This window comes from Phytophthora ramorum, assembly GCF_020800215.1.
Source record: "Phytophthora ramorum isolate Pr-102 chromosome Unknown Phyram_PR-102_s0005, whole genome shotgun sequence".
In the NCBI taxonomy this organism is placed as follows: Eukaryota; Oomycota; class Peronosporomycetes; order Peronosporales; family Peronosporaceae; genus Phytophthora; species Phytophthora ramorum.
The window spans coordinates 2079302-2100951 of NW_027150651.1; the positions used below are offsets into that span (position 1 = coordinate 2079302).

A 21650-nucleotide genomic window follows, 5' to 3' on the forward strand; every position below is an offset into this window, starting at 1 on the left:
TTTATCGAACCACGTCTAACACGTAAATCTAAGAACGACACAACTGACATGGTAGGTTCGCATCTGACCAACCTGCTAGGGAAGAATGCCATTTGTCATCCGCTGGAAAACATCGTATTGGCGCGTACGATAGCTGTTGTGGCTGCGACGGACAAGGCTGATCACATGCTTGATGACCTGGCTTTGATCGTAGTCGAGGCGGAAGAGCTGCTTGGTTGTGCTTAGAATGTCACGCGGGTTCTGGGACAAAAAGCATGGACACGACGACTCCTGAGCCATGATCGCGATCATCATCAGAATTGTATCGGCATGTTGCTGCAAAATCAACAAAATAAACGTTCACATGATCAGCGCGAAATCAACACATTACTACCACAGCAAGAGCGTTTCCAGTACCTGAAGAGCCAAAAATCCTTGGATTAGGAAGATGACGTAGGCCTTGAAGTAATCCGATTGAGTTCCACCCATGGCATCAACCATCTCGCCCGTTAGTTTGAATGGTGCCGTCTCCAAGCTGAACCGACCTCCGGGGGCGATACCAAGGATAAAACCGAAGTCGATATGGACCACATGGCCATCGCTATCAATCATGATGTTGCCATTGTGTCGGTCCTTGATTTGCAGAAAGTAGCACGCCAACGAATAAGCAGCCATGCTCCGCACAAAATTTGTCATCGCAGTCTTGTATGCAGCCGATTCTGCCTGACCATACGTTTTCAGGAAGTGGTCTGCCAGCGTCGTGTAGTTACCCCGCTTTTTCAACGCATCTAGAGACACCGCATTCTTGACGTACTCGATCATGCCGGTAGACGCCGAAGTCGCAATGATCTCGTACGGCAGCAGACGAAGAGGTAAATCCGCGCTCTGGAAGATATCCTGCAGTTGTCGAATGATCTGCTGACACAGCACCTCCTGTCGCAGATCATCGTTAGACTTGACAATGAAAGCGACACAATCCCAGTCGAGCGACTCCGATGCACCAACGTGAGACGATGTTTCACGCAAACGTTCCCTTTTCTCTTCAAAGCTTTCTCCGAACGCTGATTCCACCGCAACGTGAAGACGTTTCCGCTTATCGATGACGTACTCGTAAACAATACCCAGCTGTTCTCTCAGTACGTGGAGGTCTTCGTTAAGTTGAGCAGCGTTTGCAATGCCTTCTTGAGGCAGAACATACTGCTGCATCGCTTGTTCCACCGAATTCATCGCCGCAAGAGCCATTTCAGGCTCGAACTTCAAAATAAACGAGCCACCATGAACATTTGAAGCGACAGAGCGTCTATCATCACAAGAACCCGTTAGGCATTCCTGGAGCGGCCTAGAAGCTTTAGACGTGGAGTTCGGGGCACTTTCAGAAGTTGTTCCAGTTAAGTTTGCATCAACAGCGTCAGCTAAGTCAGCGATGTCCACTTTCTTTTCTTGAGTTTTCAGCATAATTCGTGAAGAAGTGCGAGTTAGCGATTGCTCGCGATCGGCAGATTCTGACGCCGATTCTTCCGTTGATCGTGGGGACTGTTCCAACATCGGTGGGTCATCATACTGCAGTGTGTGGCGGCGCCCATTAGATTGGAAAATTGTGCTCGACTCGCTCTTCAATTGATACGACGTCTCCTCATCGGCTGCAAACCCACTGACTGAGTTGGATGGAATTGACGTCTTCTCGAGAGCTCCACAACGGAGGAGCTCGCTTCCAAGCCAGAGAGCATGCGCCTTGTCCGATACAATCTCATTATTCGTCATCCAGTCTACGACTTGTTTGCCCGAAAAGATGCCATGATCAGAGGGATTGCTTTCCAGCATACTGATCTCCATGTTTTGGGCCATGGAAATTAATTGATCATCTGTGAAGTTTTCGACCTCGTTAGGCAGCGAGCCAAGATTGTTGTTCTGAGACCTCTCAAGTCCAATGAATCCGGAACCCTCGCTGATCGAGCGCTTTCGCCGAATCTTGATTGTGTCAGCACACGATGCAATAATAGAGTCCAAAGACTTCGTCGTCGAGTTCATCAGCGAACCCGTTCGAATGCGGCGACTTCGTTTCTTTTTGCCACCAACAGCTCGAGCCAGGGTGACCAGCGATGGCGGAGGATCAGAAGAAACACGATCTCTCAACTCTTCCGATTCGCTATCGTCCTCGTCTCCACCCGACGATTCCTCATCTCTTGTATTCTTTTTCGTATTGGAATCATCCGTAGGGTCGTCGTTGTGGCCATCCTCATCACCAGAAAATGTATCCATCGCTATGACTTGCGCGATATCACTGCTTGTGGCCATTTCAATGGCATTTTTCGCGACTTCGACTTCACTAGCAGGGACCAGCACTTCAAGCCCATTAACGTCGATTAGTTCCTCGGAATCACTGTCCTTATCATTTTGGACGCTGAAAGTGAGTGATCGACCCCGGTGCAACCACGCACTCTTTTCACTGGCAGTCGCATGCTTCGCGACCTCAAAGAAAATTAGCGCTGGTGCGCGTGCCCGTGTCGTAAAAACAGTCCCTTCTTCTTTTGCAATCGTAAGGAGCCGCTGCAGTGGGTCATCGCATGACCCTAGTGGGCAGAAAGCTCCTTCTGGCAACTCGAGTTTTTGCAATTCACGCCTCAATGCGTTCTTACGTTCATGCGGAGGACAGAACCTTAGTCTTTCTGTCATCGTACACAGCTCTTCGATGAACTGAATCTGCGTGGTGAAGATCCGACGCTCTTCCCCGTCATCACGATGAGAATCTTCTGGAAGAGTATTGTTTGGCAGTAGGAAATCTGGAGGAATTGAACAGCCATTAACAGCATCGCAGATTGCACCAAGCGGAATAGTGGCCTTCGTATCTGTGTGAACGAGGATTAACAGGCGATCGAACAGACACTTGATGATGGCCGTTTGCTCTGTCGAAGCTGGTAGATCCTTGTCCGTTTCAAAAGACCAATCTCCATGAGAAATCTGCATCTCTACGTTGATCATTAGCAACTTGCACATGCTCATCTTCCGGTACAGGAACTCGGGCACATACAACTCTGACTGGCCGAAACCCCATCCACAGCTGTCGTCAATTGCTGCGCGGGTTAACCAGTAGATAGCAGTTGCTAAGCGGATATGGAGCTGAGTCGCGTAGCAAATCACTCGAAAAAGAAGTGCCGCTTTGACACTGTTGCTTGTCCAGTCCACCGTGAGCCACATGTGAAAAATTTGCGGTAAAAAAAACTCGAAATCCGACAAATTTGATGCCGACAATTCCAGGAGCTTGTTCACAGCAAATGCATACGCTTCGTCGCAGCCATGGCGATGCAAGTGCAGCACTTGAATGACGTCAGATATACCAAACGCATCGTCGCCAAATATGGAGAACAATGCCTCCACCTCTTCTTCGTCGGCTTTCGACAGAGCAGGCTTCTTGGCACCCTCAGCCTCCGTCTGGGCAATGCTTAGCCGCTGCAGTAACATCCCGAGCCACAACACAAAGCGCTGAACTCGATAACATCCCACACAGAGGCGCACTGCGTGGTTCATGTGGAAATGCCTAAGCATCGCAAAACGGGAGCTGTGGTCCGAGCACACGGACCCGCCGCAATTCCGGCAGTGGTGCTGTCTCTTTCCCGTACTGTCAAAGCGTACATGGCAGCCTGGGTGGCAGCACGTCACATCATTCTTAAACTTGGGCGGACTGCACTTCTTCTCAGCAAACGCGAGACCTCCAGGGGTAATCTCCACGATCCCAGGGCTGACCGAGGCATGCGCATTCCACTTTTCCACAGCAGCCTCCGTTCCTCTCAGCGCCGTCTCGATATACTCGATCCACTGCCGCTTGTCCTCCTCCGAGTCCGCGTCCACATTAAACACGACCCCAGAAGTGAACGAGAGCTTAAACGAGTGGCGGTACGTGTGCCACAGCCCCTTGCCGTCCCACGCCTCCACCTTCTGCACCTCGGCACTGAAAAGCGCCGCGATCATCGCCGACGCCACATCACGCGACGCAAAGCGCGAGAAGTTGACACCCACGCAGCGACAGTAGAAGCGCTTCATGCGGTGGTATGTCACGCCCTCGTCACGCATGCACAGGTACCCCTTGATGCCCAGTCCGTCTCGCTCGACGCCCAGAGGGCCCAGCAGCTCCATGGAGGACGACGCGGCGTTTTCGGACATAGTGGAGCTGCGTCGCTCGTCATCTGCCCCTTGTGTGGACGGTGGAGCGGAGACGGCGGCCGCTGGAGACCGCAGATCGTCGTTGGTGGCATCGTCTGCACTGCGCGATCCTTCGCCGTCTTCCGAGTGATTCACAGGTGTCCGGGGCTCCTCCGACTCCTCGGTCATGTTGTCATACACAAGCAGGTAGGTACAACGCTAGTAATTGAGCTGTGGATGCGTCCGCTATTGTGCCTATGCAGCGAGCAGGACACGTCGACAGGTGAAGTGCCGGCGCGATTCAGCGGCAAACGTGAACGCGACGTCGGACCTCGACTGGACGTTTGCGTGCGGTTTATGTAACCAATGTGTGGTGCACATGGAATATGGTGTGGTAGACATAGCTTCTTTAATAGAATATTCCGGTCGATTTTCGAACGCTATAATATCAGAACTGAGGGGTTGATTGTGTGTAATTTGTGTATATCTGATCCGATTTGCCAGGGGATGGCACATCCTGAACATAAACACCGACAGCCGTCCATCTGTATGCGATACTAGAACGGGGCCAGATACACGGAGCACGCCGCCGTGGGAGGTTGACGGTCGCAGGAAGAAAGGAAGGAAGGAAGGTCGGCAGCGCCAGAGCACAATCCGCTTCTTCAAGACCGAGCAGCCATGACGACGGCTCGGCAGTCGCGGAAGAAGGGCGTGCGTCGCCTGAAGCAGATGCAGGGACTACTACGGCTGTCGCGTCTGGACGAGTCCGCACGCCACCACCAGTCGGGCAAGGCCAAGCCGCAGCGCGTGACAGTAGCGCTCCAGCCGCAGCTGCTGGAGCTCGCATACTCGGCGCTGGCGGACCAGGACATGCTGCATCCGTTGGGGCGCATTGACCTGCGCGACGCCAAGCTGGAGCAGGTCCCCGACGGATTCATCATCCACGAGGCGGGCACGGGGCTTCGCAAGGTTCGTGGAGGTAGAATTAGGTAGAGTGAAGTAGGCTCTGAAACCACTTTTTTGTTGTGGTGCTCTGCAGAAGGTCAAGCTGCAGGACAAGGACAAGGCCACCACGGACGCTTGGTTCTTCGCAGTCTACACGGCCATCACGGAGTACGAGCGCCTCCCGATCAGCGCCAGCGAAGACATTGGCCACAAGTTCTCGGCCGTGCTCACGTCCAGTTTACGTGATGAACACACGGAAACGGTGGTGCGTGTCTTCCGCTGTTCGATTCCATGACAGGATGGGGTGCTCAACATGTGGTGATTCTGTCTGTAGGAGTTCGAGTTGTCATGTCAGCTGTCGCTACCTGCGCGTCCACTTGATCAGCCTAGTATCAAGTGGAAAGTCTGGAAGACCTTCGAGGAGCTGCAAGCCTTTGACGAGTGAGTTGATGATGAGAGGTGGCGCGTTGGGACAGATTTCGTATTGACTTGCTGCTCTGCTGTATGCTTGTATAGTGAATTGCGCGTGTCATTCGGTGCACACATGACGCAAATTGCGTTTCCGAGAGACCGCAAGCGGGATTCGATTTTTGGTGGCATACGGAAGCGGTCCTTGCAGGATCTGAAGGAGCAGCAGCTTACTCTTTACGTTGAGCTGGTTCGTGTTGCATCTGTTACCGTTACTACTCCCTTCTTGATCATAGTTGCGGTTTGTTTGGTGATTGCAGGTGTTCCAAATGCCAGAAATCTCCACGGATCCTGTCCTGGTTGGCAAAGTCAAAAAGTTCCTCGGCTTCGATTCCTTCTTCGAGATAACCGTGAGTTGTGGTTGCTGAAATCCGATCCATGCGCGTAGCCTAATGCCTTACGTCTTCTTTTCGGATTGCTCAGCCATCTTCATCAAGCGAAGATGATGCAACCGATAATGAAGTCTCGAATCTACCTGTCAGTAGTGAAACAATACCAGCGCCGTATGAGCCGCAGTTTGCCGAGGCTGACGAGGCCAGCGGAGTATCGGAACCGCCCCTGACCAATGAGCAGCAGCAGAATGTTGAACAAGCCGCTGCTGAACCGCTGACCTATGAGTCTCACGCACCACCCAGCCAATATTCCAGCACAGATTCTACGTTGCCTGCGTTGCTACGTAGAAAGAGCTCAACAGCTCTGGAAGACGAGGGTGAGGAGTTTGTGAAGGTCGTCCCAGAAACTGACCCGAAAGCTGCGAAAAAGCTTCACAAAAAAATCATCCAAACGGTCCGCGAGCTGGTCTCTAATGACGAAGAGCGTGTGCAGGATTTCCAGGACCAAACAAAAGACTTTGGCCGAGAAAAGACATCTGCCATGGAATATTGCGCCTTCCTCCTAGGTGCTGTAGGTGCGCAAGAGTGCTGCAAGCTGATCCCAGAAATGGCGAGACTTCTTCCCGATGAAGTTAAGAGAGATGAACTGATACAGGCTCGAGCTGCGATCTGGAGACGTACCCACAGACGTCACCGCAGGCGCTCAAAACAGTTCTCGGAGAGCGTCGTGATGCAAACGCAAAAGGAGGAGCAGCAGCAAATGGAGAATGCGCATAGCAGAATGCGCCCGAAGTCTGACAGCCTCAGCGCTCTGAACTGGGGTTCGGATCGGGTGCAACCCATGCAGATACCGGGACGGAACTCGATGATTGAAAGACCAATGCCCGCTATTCACAGTGATTCTCGCATTGAGGCAGAAAAAAGTGCTGCACCAATCCCTGTTCACCGCGCAGGGGTGGCTGACCCACGACGCCACCTTAATCGACGCGCTTCGTTCAATACAATGTTCGGTGAAACATTGCAAACAGACCCGATCAAAGAAGAAAACCCAGCAGAAAACGACTCGGATGATGACAGCGACGATAGCCTTCTGGATAGACCGCGAGTCTCGAGCAAGGCGACTTCGCACATTGACCGGAAATCGTCGGGGAACGGAAACGCGGGGACGAGGCCTTCGGGCCTTGGACGCCAAAACTCGTCATTCATGGACGAAGATGAAGATGAAAGCACCGAAGAAGATGAAGAAATGCATCACTCTGGCCGCTCTCGTCGCTCTCGCCACAGCCGCCATCGGCAACAAAGTAGCAACGGTAGTGGCAGTCTTGAGAAGCGGACTGTGAAGGAGAGACCTTTGTCTCGTGGAGGACTGACACGAACGCGGTCTCGCCAAAGTTCTTCATTTATCGAAAGCGACGAGGAGCGTAGCGATGGTGAAGGGGAAGATAGCCACACGCGTTTCCGCAGAAGCCAACGCCGTGCAAGCCGCAAATTTGATGAAGAGACCAAATCTGGACCTGCGCCCGAGGAGGAGGAGAACCCCGTGCTGGCGCGCCTTAAGAAGCAGGGGGCTATAAACTTCATGGCGCAGCTTCGCTAAGGGGCCGTGTGCATATTGTGTAGGTAATGTTGCGTATGACTCGATTCTGAAGTACCTAAATCACTTTGACTGCTTTTTCGATGTGTTAGTTGCGGATCAAGCAAGGGCTCATGCTAAGATTTTCTTGCAGCCAAACATAGGTGTGGAATTGTTTTCGCCATTTTTAGCAGGAAACACGTTCCATGTGACGGTAAACACAGTGTGCCGTAGAAGTTAATTTGATTTGGCCAGCAGCATGGCGGCTATCTCCAGCGAGGAGCTTCAGGATGCATGGCAGAAGGTGAAGGCCATGACGATTCTTCCAGAGGTTCGTGCGGTGTTTAATTGTTTTTGCCATGGCCATTGGCTGACGCCTAATCAAACACAGCCGCCGGAACCGAAAATGCCCTCGTTCGGACCCAAGGTGACCATTAAGAGCAGGCTCCATGCTGTCCAGAATGTCATCACCTCTCTTGAGTGCGTAGATCGAGATCCCTGAGTGCAAGCAGACCCCGTCTTACTCATGTGTTTCGTTCTGGTCAGGTACAACTACACTGGGACCCTGTACTTCGACGTGAACAAGAATCGCAGTTTCAAAAGCATCGCAAACACCGCGAAGGAAATTATCAAAGAGGGTCTTCCTATCCAATGTCTGGAAGCGGTCTTCTTGGCCGCCTACCTGACGGCGGGACTGCAGACTTTGGAACGCTTTCCCATCAGCTTTAAGACGATAGCTGGCACATCCACGCACCGCCACATTGTGTTGGGTGTGCGCCACCAACAGCAAAAATGGGGAGCCTTAGGTCTCAGTCGATGCGACAAGCTCATGAACAAGGAGATGAAGTTTGACTCTCTAAGCGACCTCGTGCTCGATTACTGCCAAGAGTTTCAAAATGTTTACCACAAGGTTGTGAGGGTCAATGTGGGTTTTCCACTTTCCCACGATATTCATTCATCTGAGCGCGTTGAATGGCGGGTTCGTGTCTTCCCAGTTTACTAGCCGCGTGGTGGCAATTGAAATGATGAATGTAATATTGTTTTGCGAACGCTCTAGGTACTCAATCTCCCAGTCGACACGAACGTGTGGACGGATGTTGCCAAGCAGTTGGACAACTTCGGAAAAGATGCCGCAGAAATAGAGAGTTTCAAGAAAGCGAAGGGCGAGTTTCCAGCTTGGTTTGGAGCGAAGTACGCCCTGAACGCCCCAGAAGTCGAGATCGGGGTGCGCTCACCTCGGGCAGCTCAACGCTTCAACTCGTTTTCCGATGACTTCGAGGAGTTTGAAGAGGAATCACAGAGTCACGAACCCACACCTGTGCCGACTCCGAGGAAAATCCCAAGACCCATTCTTGTGACACCAGAAGAATTCACGTTCAAAAAACCATCATCGGTGCGTGAGTTAGATTTCTTTGACAAAGAATTTGTGCTAAACTCGTGAATTCTTGCAGAGTGCTGTTCCTGCTCCACCGACCAATATATTCCTGCAAAACACCTCGGCATCGCCGTTCCTCATCGAGATTGAGGACAACTCCGGCCTTCTGGAAATTGTCACGAAATCGCAGCCCGCTGCACCACCGGAGAAGACTCAGCAAAGTGAAGAACGTGACGAGGCCTTGAAGCTTAATACTACGAAGTGCACTGCATCAGTCCGCATTTCAGCAGTAAGTGTGCAATTCTTCGTATTGAAATCGACCAGGGCTCGGAATTGATGTTTGGGATGTTGTACATGATTTTCAGAGGGGGATGATTGTCGTGGCGATTAAGTACAATCCACATCGGCTCGGGACCAACAAGCTTGCATCTGTGTCTTCGTCCGAGAAATCCCCTCAGTCCAAGCTGCTCAAGAAGGGTGTGAATGAAAACGCATGCTCTGTCGAGCCTACCGCAACGAGTGAGCAGCACCAAGTCGTCTCGTTCCGCTGCACGCCCACGACACGTTCAAGTGAGAACCTGACAGATGCAGAGCCTGACGGAGAAACATTTACACTGGAAACACCCTTCGTCCTCAAGGACGTGTAGGCCAGAGAATAAAGCTCGTCTTCAGAATTCGGCATTTGCCCGAGCGCGTCTATTTGTTGCCCAGTCTTCAACCTGCAGTCTAATTCGTCATAAACTCGATACCCTTTTCAAACACGACAGCCATGACGGCGAACCCCGCCGCACCTTTGGCAGTGTTCTGCACCAGTACTGCACCCACCCCAATACGCAAAGCCACCGCAGGTCAGTACCCCATATTCAGTCTACCATCCCCAGTATAACTTACATTTTGCACCAGAACTGCGCGCCGCCCACGCGCCCAGAGCGCCACCCGACACGCCGCCAGCCAAGAGGGGGTTCAAGATGTCGTGTGCCGCTCGTTCACGCTCGATCACACACTCGACGCCGGCGAAGATACTGCCCACCAGCGCAAACTCCTGTCCACCGCAACAATGGTGTCAAAAAGTCAGGTCCCTCGTCGTATTCAATCAGTTTTTCCACCACATACCTTGGAGAAGTAGACGCTGCGCACGTAACCAGCCTTAATGGACTTGCTGAAGCCGTTAACAAGCTGCACACAGGATACCAACGTATTGCAGTCAGTATTTCCTTCTTGATTGCGATCAAATGTCCAGTCGCACCTGCTCGCGCATGTTGCGGCCCACCAAGTCTCCGTGTGCGCCCTCAAACGTTCCGAGGAACGTGCCCAGCCCCACGCCCATAGCCGCACCAGCCACACACGCAACGACGCTGCGCTTCCAGCAGCTCTCGCGAGACTCCTCCGCGAACTTCATGGCGCGGTAGGCCGCGATCTGCCCCATACTTGGCGTCTGCGAGTCGCTCATGGTGATCTCCACTATGGCATCCACTAACTGCCTGGTCCAGTATCAGGAATGCGGTTCAATAGTTCATTAAGTTCTACGTCTTTTATCATAATTTGTTTATGTGAGACTCAACCTCAGGAGTATGCTGGTTAGTAGGTATAAGGTATACGTGTTTTCGTCTCGGCCGTGGTCAAGAGCCAAATTCTGAAGAGCCGAGACAAGACGATGCGCATGCGGCTGCGGGCGCCGGACGAACCGGAGGCCGAGAGCAGCTACGACGGTGACAGCGTTGACAGTGCGCCGTCCATTCCCGAGGACAGCCACAGCCTGCCGCCGCTCGACGTGGGCTCGCCCGAGTACATCGAGGAGCGCCTGGAGAACCTCAAGCGCCGCCCCAATTGGGGGGAGTTCCTGGACCAGTACGTACAGGACCACCCGGACAGCGACAGTGAGAGCGAGGCTGAGGACTTTGTGGACGTCTCGGTGGTCGACACAACTGGCTTCCTCTGCTCGACGCTGTGGTCGCTGTTGGTCGTGTCAATCGCACCGTTGCTGGTGCTCTGCGCCCCGTGCTTGAGGCACAAGGAGTACGGGTGGGTTGGACCTGCAGATTGCTCATATATGTGCAGTAATTGCTGACTTTTGCGATGGTGGACAGGTTCTGGCCGTTGGGATGTCGCTCCTTGAAAGAACTTCTCGGTGTCGCCCTGACCAATGTGGCGTTCGTGGCGTTTGGACTCGTGCTGCTCTACTGGACAATCTGCCGAGAGCTGCCGGACGTTTTCAATGTGAGCAACACGCTGGTCAAGCTGAACGTGCAGATGGACGAGGTGCAGCGTGCGGCAAATACGTGCCATGCGGCGTTGCTGCAGTGGGAAAGGACGCTTGCCCAGGAGTTGTGCATGCCTGCGGGCATCGATGGTGTACTGTTGCTTCTGAATACGTGGCTGCTGTTGCATTGCCATCGCCGATGGGCGAGATACTTCATGGTACTCATGGCAGTGATGTTTGTGGTGGATGTGCCGGCCAAACTGTACGACGCCACTTTTCCTGCCCCTGAGATCTACAAGGTGGACCCAACATTTGCCATGGTTGACGAAGAACTGCAGGTTGCATTGGACGGGAAGAACTTGAAACCTGGTGGAAGTGTTGCTTGGGTGGCATATTGGGGCTGTGCAACTACATCGGATGTGGACACCTGTGAGAAGCAATTTCAATCAACCTTCGAAGCAGGCATCGTGCCTGTGACTTTCAAATCACTGGATCACTTCATCCCATGTTACCGTGATCCACCGAACCCACTCAAGGCGCAGGAATACCTGTGCTTTGAAAATGTTCGCATTCGTGTAAAGGACAAACAGAGCATTCCCGGATGGTCCAGATCTGCACCCCAGGCTTCAGTGAATACACGACCCACTCACGTCGATCACGCTCTAAATGGTGAAGTGCTGGACTATCTGGAGGTCCCTCCTCGGAAGCCTGAAGAGGCTTCATTGTCCTCTCAAATCAACCAAGAAGTCGTCGAGCCGACGCGCAGCAAGCAAAGGATGGTGACATCTTCCGAATCAAACGAATTAGTTGATATCGATATTTCTGCGACGATTACTACTCGTGAATATACCCTGGAAACCGATGATCGTAACGAGCTCAAGAACGAGGCCGTAGGTTTATCGGGAGAAGGGGCCACCCAAGACAATGAAAGCGAAGTTGAACCGGAATCGACGCAGTCAACAATTCTGCATGTAGAGAAACATGTTATCGGCGAAGAGCTAGACGTAACGTCTGAAGCGGAGTTGAAGGTGCCTCACGATAACGTCGAGCTGGAAATTGCGACACAACGCGAAAATGTTGTGTCATCACAAGAGAACTTGTGGCAACCAGCAACACAAACGAGAGGGCTGCAGGAGATTGAGGTGGATGGTACTGTGAACCAGGCAATTGCTGAAAAGGTCCAAGAAGTAGTGCTTACTTTGGACGAAAGTGAGCTGGAATTCGACCTCGTGGAATTTGACCTCGTGCTAAAAGAATACTATGATGCGAAATCGAATGGATTCGTCGAGGAGGTCAAAGCGAGTACAGTTATCGTTGTCGACGAGGAAGAAGAACCAGAAAAGCCGGTTTTACCAAGCAGCAATAATGATGAAGCATTTGAAGCGGAAGCGAAGAATGCCAAGGAGGAGAGAGAGAGTAGAGATGAGCAGCGAACTATGAAAGGGAGCACTGACGAGCCGCGGCTCGAAGAAGTGAGCGTGTCAGACATAGTTGAGCAGGAGAAACAAGATCCCAACCTGAAAGTCAGCACATCCGAAGGCGTGACTTCCCAGCCGAAACCTAGTGATGCAACGCAGCCGACTGGCGTCAATATGAAGGAGAAACCCTCGATGAAGCAAAAGAGCCGTCGCAGTCGCCAGGCCAAGAAGTCTTTGGATTCGGTTGTCGTGGACAATGTAGAACTCACCGCCGCTACCGGTACGGTATAAATGGTCGACAAGCTTTTAGTTTCAACGATAGTACTACGAAGAAGTACTTCGAAGTATTTTTTTTTCTATTTGCCTGCTTGCCTGCTTGGCTGCGTGCCTAGATCAATGTCACGATCAATATTATTTGGAGACGCTAGGCCCACAGGCGGAGACATGCTTCATGACAAGAACAGCGTGAAAGAATTTTGCGAAATAAACCGCGTTTCACGAGTACCGGTACAGTCGCATCGCAAATTACACCACGGACGCTGCTTCCGATGAACTTTGAGCTCCTGTGATCGCGTCGCGTAGGACCTCGGCTAAACGGTAGAACTTAGCGCTCTCGAGTTGCGCGTTGTCGCGATTTGCCTCGCATACCTTCTCCTGCAAAGCGATCTTCTGCTCCATGTGCTTCTCTCGAAGCGCTAGCTCGCGCTCTCGCAGTTCGACCTCCTTCTTGAAGCGTATTTTTTCGAACTCCAGGCGCTCGCGGTCCAGCGCGATCTGCTCCGTCAAATGTTTCTCGTAGTCAAACGTGCCCCGTGAGTTAGTTGTTGACCCTGAAGCCGCACCTGAAGCTGCACCATCAAATAAGTTAGTAAGCGGTTTACAACTAAAGCAAACTGGGCACTTACCGTTGTAAGTCTGACGTGAAACAAAGAATTTAAACATTCATCAACACAGAATCACAATCAGCCCAAAGTAATTCAACCTGGCTCACGCAGAAAAAAAAACGTACCAACGACGCTGTCATCTGCGTCCCGCTTTGATTCGAAGTATGCGCGTTGTGTGCTGCCTGTGCAGCTGCAGCTTGAGCAGCAGCATGTTGTGCTTCACTGATCGCCGCCGCCTGTGCAAGCGCCTGCGCCTGAGCGTACGCAATATCCGACTCTGCATTCAGCACCACGTCGTCCATCGGCAGGTCGTACGTCTGCAGCTCACCGTGCAGCTGCAGATAGCGCGCACGGAGGGTCTCCTGCTTGGGCAGCACCTCGTACTCGGACCACCGACGTGGGTGGGCGCCCTGCAGGTGGCTGCGGATGTTGTCCACCCGAAAGGCCCGGAAGAACTTGGTGGTGGTTAGCGAGCGCCGCCGCCGCTTCTTCGAGTCATTGCCGGCCTCCTGGTCCGCCTGCACCAGCTGCTCGTACTTGTCCTCGCGACCGAAGGCCTTGCAGAAGCCGCACATGGCCAGCAGCACGTCCCCGGACACGGAGTCGCGCTCGATAACCAACAGGCCGAACTCCATCTCATACTTGGACTGCCAGTTGTGGCGTCGCCCCTGCTTATTCAGTGCGCGCCGCTTCTGCGCCTCCTTGTCCTCCTCGTCCTCCTCTTCGTCCTCGCGCTTGCGACGCGCATCCGTGAGCTGTTCATTGTCCTCGAACTTCTCGAGTGTCGGCGGCTCCACGAGGAGCTGGTCGCGCGCCTCCATTGTATGCACTTAGTGTCCACCACCCAATTTCAGGTAGGACGTACTTAATAGTAGATATGGGACTGACTTCTCGAAAGACCCATAATTATCTTGTTTAAGTACGACTTCAAAGTTGAAGTTGTGCTGGCTAAAGTTAGGTGGTATTGTTGCTACTTCTGCTGGCGCCCAGATTGCACGACGGACGCCCCCAGCATGGCGGACGCGAGCGGGACGACGAAGCCGCGCAGCGAAAATGGCCGGCGACGCAGCTCCAGCGCCAGTGTGGCCAAAAGCCAGAGCTTAGTGGAGGCGAAGGAGCTGAGTAAGCAGAAGTACGACTCGCCGTTCGACGCGAGTCTCGTGACGGCTCGTAAGCGCTCGCAACAGGAGCGTCTGTGGGAGATCTTCACGGCCTACGCATTGCAGATCTCGAGCGAAGACCCCACTCGCATCCGCATCGTGAACGTGGTCAAGCTTCTGCAGGACTGCGGCATCATTGACGGGAACAACACCGAAGAGGCGAAAATGATCGAGAAGGAGGTCGCCATCGTGTGCGAAGCGTTTCTAAAAGCCCACCCAACTGATCGCGATAGCAGCAAGAAGTTAGATTTCGCTGCGTTCCTGGCTCTGCTTCTGCATTTCGCGGAAATGGTGCGGAGCATTGGCTTACATTTGATCAACTCTTGACTGTTTTTTTTTGCTGTTGTTTCATAAAAGTCAGGAGACCGGGATCCAAGTCGAGCATACGACTCACTAGTGCGCACCTGTCTGGAAAAGCAACAGAAGTCGAGGTATCTTGGCTGCGAAATATCTCAATAGGTTGGTGCTAACGTGGGCGATGCTTAGAATCCGTGTGGTAGTCGTACAAGAAATGCAGGATTGCAAGAAGGTTCTTTCTGCGTTCGAAGACCCGCTTACGAAAGTACGTTTCGATCCTGCACCACGATTGCAGTGCTTAACGTAACTATGCCATGGGTGCGTTAGATCTTCATATATTACGCAGCGCAAAGTCATAGCAAACTCGAAAAGATCGACACGAAAATGGCGCAGTTCTGCCCTCCTCACTTGAGCTACGCGGAGGCTGTCGCTTTTGGGCGCAAGTACGGTATCATCGCACACGGTGTGCTAACGACGACCGAGTTCGCAAGCATTTACATCGACAGCCTCCCCAAAACTCCTACCACAGAATACGAACGGGTTTTGACATACGACGCATTCTGTGAGATGCTCGTGCGATTATCGAAGAAGACGTGTCTTGATATAACCCTTCCTGCGGATCGAAATCTGAAGTACGCGTGCGTGGCAAATATTTCCTCTATTACGCATTGCTCACATTTGTATTTTACCACTCCAGGGGGTTACTTCAAGTGATGTGGCTGGCTTTGGCGTCTACTTCGCCCCGCGCTCTCAAAATCACAGACGTCCTCAAATCGGATCGGGTCGATGTGCGTAACAGCTCTTGGTTGCTCATAGTTCTTGCAAAGAATGAAACTAAACACTTTTTCAGGTCACCAAGCACTTCCTGATCCATTTTGAGAAGTACTGGAAGAAAGAACGCTACGAGTACGTACTTGCTTTTTTGCTCTTTTCATCCTTATCGTGTTCATCATCGTTCTGCTTCATGTTAGGAACTATTTTGGAGATCGACCGACTTCCGTACGGCAGACCGTGATGAATCCACCCTCTCCACCAAAACCACCAATGTCTCGTCGATGGAGCTTGAACCCGCCGCCAACCAGCAAGACAAAAACGCTTCAGCGCAGGCTTAGCGTTCAGGCTCCTCCACCTGCCCCAACTTCGCTGGAATCCGAGGCGATGTGAAATGCACGCAACACTTCTAGCTTAGCTTTACGAACGTGTATATTGTAGGTTGCAGTCATGAAAATATGGACATGGCTCGTGTTGTACCTGCTGCACTTCTATTTGCTACTGCGCTGTGTAGTGGGTAACTTCTGCTTATAATGCAATGGGCTGCAAAAGCGAGAAGCTGCCAGTACCCACGCGCGGCGGCTGGCCAAGCACCAGACGAGCGGACGGACTCTCCAACGTATCCACCAGACCACCCAAAGCGGCCTGCGACAGGAACTTCATGGACGTCTCGAACGTAATTTGCTGCAGGGATGAGCCCTTGTAGTTCATGCCCATACGGTTGAGCGGCATGTACCCGCCCTGCGCAGTCATGTAGTCGGCAAGCAAGCTCAAGTGACGAGGATCGACACTGATACCGTAAACGCCGAACACGTCCATAATCTGCTTCGAAATACTTGCGCGAGCGGCCTCAACGCCGTAAGTCTGTAGCACCTTGTAGACGTCGTTGGTGGCAAGGTTGTTGACATCCAGGATGTCGTCGAAGCCCCAGATCTCCTGGAAGTTGAGACCCTCCGTCTGCACGCATGGCTTCTCCTCCTGCGCCTCGCCAATACGCTGGTTGATGAGGTAGCATCGCGAAATACCTGGGCAGTACTGCACCAGCACCTGCTTGGCGATCTTCTCCACGAGCGGCACCATCAGCAGCGTCTTCGAGTGCGTTGGGAAACGCAGGTGCAGCTCCACGAAATTCTTTTTTTCATTGCGTCCGCAGAACACAAAATAAGGATTCTTGCGCACGCTGTTTGGGACCTCAAGGGACTCCATACCATTGGCAGCGAAAGTCTTCTTGCCGTTCTCCGCAGGCTCGTCATCCGAGCTGTTCATGTCGTTGATACCGGAAGCCTCATCGTCCGAGTCATTGTCCAAATCATCGTTGGCCATCTGATCCTTGCGAATCTTCTCGTCCTCTTCGTCCATCTCACCATAGCCCTGGACTTCACCACGGCTGCCGAAGCGGAGAGTGCCCTGTTCGTCGTCGTCATCGTCATCGTCATCCCCCTTCTTTTTCCGGTCAGATGCCGCAGGAGCACTAAAGTTGTTAGATTCCGCCTTAGCAGAAACAGTCACACCACTCTTCTTCATCTCACGAGAGATAAGTGTGAGCAGCTTGCCCACAAAGCCCCGTCCTACAGAGTTAAACACCTGGTCCGCACTCAATCCGAAAACGCGCTTGATCTCCTCCAGCTGGAAGAAGGTCAAACGGATCTGGTAATCGCGTACCCACAGAATGCCATTTTCGCTGCTGTGGAACTCGTCCTTCACGCGAACACCGTTGGTACTGTTGATGAGCTCAGATAGAGCAACCTGGTTCAAACGCTGTTCCACCTCCTGGGCCCTTGACGATTCAACATCATCGCGAAGAGGAATAGTCATCATAGGAGTAGACATCTTCTGACTAGCCGTCATGATAATTTCACGCAAACGCGGGATACCCAGAGTCACATTAGCAGCACCGTGACCAGCAAGATGGAACGTGTTCAGCGTCATCTGCGTGGACGGCTCACCAATACCCTGAGCTGCCAGGATACCAACGCACTCACCAGGAGAACACATGCTACGCAAGTAGTTCACCCACACCAAAAGCTGGAATGCATCAGGGGTCACCAGGTGCTTTGACTGCATAGCGTCACGGTCAATCTCGCCATCCCCGTCGTGCTTGCTCTTTTTAGACTTCTTGCTCTTCTTTTTCTTCTTCAGCTCCAGGCAGTGCGATGGGTTGCGCTTGTTGTAGCTGCGAAGTTTATCCTGGATTCTCTCTGAAATTAATCCAACGTGGTCGTTCAGCGGCAAACTCTGCATCACAGGGTCCTCAAGAGAAACCTTGATGATGTCAACGCGACCGGACATCGCACGAGTTGTGTTTGTCGGCTTGCTGGCCTTGAATTTGGTAGTGCGGGGAACTCCGAACGCCTTCAGACCCGTGTCCAGGTACTTGATGTCGTACTTGCTCTCTCGGCCGTCCTCGTTCTCCTCTACCACAGCCACGATCTCAGCAGCGTGGAAACCAAGTTCAATGGTCCCACGTTTCCACTTCGTCTCACCCTGCTTCAAGCGACGGCACATAGCCTTCACACCAGGCTTCAGCACCGACGAGGTGCTAGCGAAGTCGTTGTCCTTAGCCTCGCGAACCTCCTCGTGCAGCTTCAACGGCTTCATGATGTCCAGCTTCGTCTTCTCGAAGAACTTGGCATTAATGCCATGCTTGTGCGAAATACTACGGTGGTTCATTGCCTGGAAGTCAAACTGAGCATCCTTTCCGGACAGCATGGCGCTTTGCACCGGGTCGACACCATCTTCACCGTACAGAAACTGAACCACGTTACCATCACTGTTGCGCACAGTGTGGTCGTACCCAACCTGCAGATCTTCGAGATGCTTGATCAAACAGCGCTGCAGGTAACCACTACGACTCGTTTTCACAGCAGTGTCGACAAGACCTTCACGGCCAGCCATACAATGGTGGTAGTACTCCTGAGGACGAAGACCAGTAAGGAATCGATCCGTAACGTAGCCACCAGCGCGCGGGGCAGGGTCGAAAGGCTCAAACGATGGCAGAGAACGACCGCTACACAGGATAGGGACTCGACGACCCTCAAGAGCCTGCTGGCCAAGACCACATGAAATCTGGGAGTGGTTCACCATCGAACCCTTAGCACCAGTCAGCACCATGAGCGAGAAATTGTTCTTTGGGAACGGCTTAGACTGGCCTGAGGGCAAACACGTCTTGATAATGTCACTGTTGGATCCGTGAACGCAGCCCATCATGTGGGCATCAAGAGCCTTGGCGTTGTCGGCAGCGTCGGTTCCAGAAAGCAGCGTGCGCATGCGATCCCGGATCTGAGTACGCTCCATCTCGTTCATACGGCGTTTTTTGCCATCCTTCTCAGACTCACGCTTCATCTCGAGCAACTCAGTGAGGCCAGCAAACTCAGCGTAGGCCTCCTCGCCCATAACCTCAGAATCCTCAACAAGCTTGCGACGCCGCTTCTCGGCCGCCTTGTTGAGTGTCAGGTCCTCCATAGCGCATGTGTGGCCAGCAAACTGCAGATAGCAAGTGAACAGACGACCAAGCGCAGACAGAAGATCGGCGGCAATACGCGCACCGTACACCTCGTAGCATGCGTGAACCATACCGTGCATGCTCGCACCAAACTGACTCTTGTCCAGAACTCCCTGGAGCAGTTCGCCATCACGGAAGATCACAACGTGCTCATTGTTCGCTGAGCCGTAGAGATCTCCCTTAATCTTGGCTTTGCTGTCCAAGTTCAGAGGTGGAAGGCCCTTCGTCAACAGCTTAAGCACCGAAGTAATCACTTGTTTACCCGTCCAGAGCGGTTCCGGCTTCAGGATAGCCGGCGCCACGGTCTCAATGTGCGCCTTCTCGACACCGGCATCCTCCATACTAGCCCAGGCATTGTACAGGAGCTGCATGTACATGTCCTTCGTCAGGAACGTATCACGTTGCGTAAGCTTCACACCCGAGTCAACGTGATCCTGAATAAGACCACGCAGAGGAGATCCATCTGTCGGCACGATGTACTGGTTGTCATTCGAGGCAATGTTGTAAGCCTCCGAGCGAGCCAATTCATTCTGCGGAAAGTGCATGTTCATTTCATCACCATCGAAATCGGCGTTGAACGTGTTACAGTTGGCGTAGTGCATACGAATGGTCTGCATCTTCGGGTTCGTGAGAACACGCGTGGTGTGCGCCATAATACTCGGCTTGTGCAGAGTCGGCTGACGGTTCATCAGCACAACATCACCCGTCTTCAGGTGTCGCCAGACACGCTTCACGCGATTCTTACTGGTACCCTGAGCACTCGCAGAGCGCGTAAGTAGAGTCTTACTGATAGCCTCACGCTGGTGCGGCGAACGCTTGCTCAAATCGATAAGGCGGCCATTTTCGCTTTCCACAAAGTTTGCGCCAGGGTGTACATCAGGCCCGTTGATAACAAGTTGACGCATTTCCTCTACGTTCCACGGCGTCACGGGCTGAGGGTATGTGAGCGTCTTAGCAAAACGCAGGGGTACACCAATCTGACTGGTACTGATGTACGGATCAGGAGAAATAACCGAGCGGGCAGCGTAGTTCACGCGCTTACCCATCATGTGTTTGCGGAAGAGACCCTCCTTCTTTTCGATAACCTGCTTGATACCCTGCGCAACGTCGGTACCCGGTTTAGCCTTGCTGCTATCGACAAGGAGATTGACAGCGTTCTGCAATTCCGTCCAAAGCGCAAGCTTACGCGAGAGGTTAACCTGCGCCTCCTTCTCTGCATCCTCCTCGTCTGAAGTTGTGGCGCCTTGGCGCTTGTAGTAGTCGCCCTGCACAATGCTTTCAGCAAGGGTCATAATCTTAGACAGATGTGAGTTTTGGGCGTGCTCGAACTGCTTGTCACCCATGAACACGGGTGGACGGAAACGAGACGGCGCAACAGGAACAACATTCAGGAAGAACTTGCGCCAGCCGTCGGGCTTACGGCCAGAGATACGTCCGCTGGCAATGTGGCGGTCACCGTAAAGCAGCTCCATGAGACCATCCTCGTTCTGCCACATCAACTGCAACTGCGACTGCACCTCAAGAGGGGGTAGGAACTTGCTGCGCGAGGACGAGTCTTCAGTCATCGCGTATTTGTCCTCATCGTCCTCCATTTCCGACTCGGAGTCGTCACCGTTCATGGGATCGGCCTCACCGTCCGACACATTGCCACGAATCGTGTCCAAAGCCGACGTGACCGTCAGGTTCTTGGATCGGTTAACCTTGCGCGCGCGTGCGCTCAATCCCTTGAGGAAGATCTTGGCGTTAGCGTCCTGACGAAGAGCCGGAGAAATAGCTCCGCAGTTCTCGCACTTGTTCTTCATGCCCTTGAGGAATTCCGTTGCAAGCTTCTCGCGCTCTACCTCGGCGAGACGAGGCAGCGGGCGCAGCAGCTGCGTCTTTCCGTTGGTACTACTGAGGCTCTTAGACAGCGCGAGGCGCTCGTACTCATCCAGAATAGCCTGCTGGCGCTGGAGCGTGCGCTGCGGGGGCTCATCCTCTACACCGTTGCGCTGCTCGAGCAGCTCCGTCAGCTGGGCCGCCTCGTTCTCGAAGCCGTTGTCCAGCAGGAGGATCTTGACGCGCACCACGCGGGAGCGCGCACTGGCGACGCGGAACTTGTGGCACGTGAAGCACTTGCGCTTGAGCAGGTTGAACATCTGGCCGAAGAGCACAGGGCTGTACACGGGCACGGGCAGCTCAATGTGGCCCAGGTGACCGGGGCACTCCTTCTGCGTCTGGTGGCACGTGGGGCAGATCATGTTGAAGTCCACTGGGCCCATTGCTGGGTCGTACAGCCCGCCCATCACGGGGTTGTTGAGCGAGTCGAAGCTCAGGCGGCTCGTGAGCTGCTTGACACTCAGGTCGCGGATCTCGGCGTCGCTGTAGAAGCCGAAGGCCACCTCCGCCACCTCATGACGGAGGATGGTCTGGTCTGTGGCCGAGTCCATTGGCGGGTGCTTGCTACTTCCGCGCTTGCTGCTGCCGTGGAATGCGCACTGCACTGCCCGTGGTTGGAAATCTACTGGTGGGCACCAAACGACATCGCCGTTACAGGATTGTGGCCAGTCAAGTCAAGGCGAGTTTTAGCCAATCGCAAGATGTTTTCCGGCAGTAAAGTGGGATTTTCA

At 53.1% G+C, this 21650-nt stretch overlaps 8 protein-coding genes across 8 annotated transcripts; 4 read left to right on the top strand and 4 right to left on the bottom strand.

Annotated features, from left to right (window-relative positions):
- Window positions 1-75: 75 nt before the first annotated feature.
- Window positions 76-4305, bottom strand: KRP23_6363 (Phosphatidylinositol 4-kinase beta; the record flags this gene model as incomplete). The annotated part of the gene is made up of 2 exons (XM_067891547.1): window positions 76-315; window positions 397-4305. The coding sequence occupies 2 exons, from the start codon at window positions 4303-4305 to the stop codon at window positions 76-78; spliced, it is 4149 nt and encodes a 1382-aa protein (XP_067745892.1).
- Window positions 4306-4794: 489 nt separating this feature from the next.
- KRP23_6364 (uncharacterized protein) lies at window positions 4795-7575 on the top strand (the record flags this gene model as incomplete). The annotated part of the gene is made up of 8 exons (XM_067891548.1): window positions 4795-5085; window positions 5156-5326; window positions 5396-5502; window positions 5578-5719; window positions 5790-5879; window positions 5953-7291; window positions 7426-7477; window positions 7548-7575. The coding sequence occupies 8 exons, from the start codon at window positions 4795-4797 to the stop codon at window positions 7573-7575; spliced, it is 2220 nt and encodes a 739-aa protein (XP_067745893.1).
- Window positions 7576-7693: 118 nt separating this feature from the next.
- On the top strand, window positions 7694-9456 carry KRP23_6365 (Tubulinyl-Tyr carboxypeptidase 1; the record flags this gene model as incomplete). The annotated part of the gene is made up of 6 exons (XM_067891549.1): window positions 7694-7765; window positions 7826-7914; window positions 7981-8413; window positions 8492-8827; window positions 8886-9098; window positions 9175-9456. 6 exons carry the CDS (start codon window positions 7694-7696, stop codon window positions 9454-9456), a joined length of 1425 nt encoding a protein of 474 aa, XP_067745894.1.
- Window positions 9457-9535: 79 nt separating this feature from the next.
- On the bottom strand, window positions 9536-10259 carry KRP23_6366 (Mitochondrial import inner membrane translocase subunit Tim22; the record flags this gene model as incomplete). Its single annotated transcript, XM_067891550.1, has 4 exons — window positions 9536-9624; window positions 9701-9851; window positions 9923-9985; window positions 10056-10259. The coding sequence occupies 4 exons, from the start codon at window positions 10257-10259 to the stop codon at window positions 9536-9538; spliced, it is 507 nt and encodes a 168-aa protein (XP_067745895.1).
- Window positions 10260-10463: 204 nt separating this feature from the next.
- KRP23_6367 (uncharacterized protein) lies at window positions 10464-12718 on the top strand (the record flags this gene model as incomplete). Its single annotated transcript, XM_067891551.1, has 2 exons — window positions 10464-10831; window positions 10897-12718. The coding sequence occupies 2 exons, from the start codon at window positions 10464-10466 to the stop codon at window positions 12716-12718; spliced, it is 2190 nt and encodes a 729-aa protein (XP_067745896.1).
- A 234-nt stretch (window positions 12719-12952) lies between these two features.
- KRP23_6368 (uncharacterized protein) lies at window positions 12953-14132 on the bottom strand (the record flags this gene model as incomplete). Its single annotated transcript, XM_067891552.1, has 3 exons — window positions 12953-13275; window positions 13333-13342; window positions 13437-14132. The coding sequence occupies 3 exons, from the start codon at window positions 14130-14132 to the stop codon at window positions 12953-12955; spliced, it is 1029 nt and encodes a 342-aa protein (XP_067745897.1).
- Window positions 14133-14324: 192 nt separating this feature from the next.
- Window positions 14325-15932, top strand: KRP23_6369 (uncharacterized protein; the record flags this gene model as incomplete). The annotated part of the gene is made up of 7 exons (XM_067891553.1): window positions 14325-14762; window positions 14829-14902; window positions 14958-15033; window positions 15096-15400; window positions 15466-15556; window positions 15619-15674; window positions 15740-15932. 7 exons carry the CDS (start codon window positions 14325-14327, stop codon window positions 15930-15932), a joined length of 1233 nt encoding a protein of 410 aa, XP_067745898.1.
- A 135-nt stretch (window positions 15933-16067) lies between these two features.
- KRP23_6370 (DNA-directed RNA polymerase I subunit RPA1) lies at window positions 16068-21470 on the bottom strand (the record flags this gene model as incomplete). The annotated part of the gene is made up of 1 exon (XM_067891554.1): window positions 16068-21470. One exon carries the CDS (start codon window positions 21468-21470, stop codon window positions 16068-16070), a length of 5403 nt encoding a protein of 1800 aa, XP_067745899.1.
- Window positions 21471-21650: the final 180 nt, after the last annotated feature.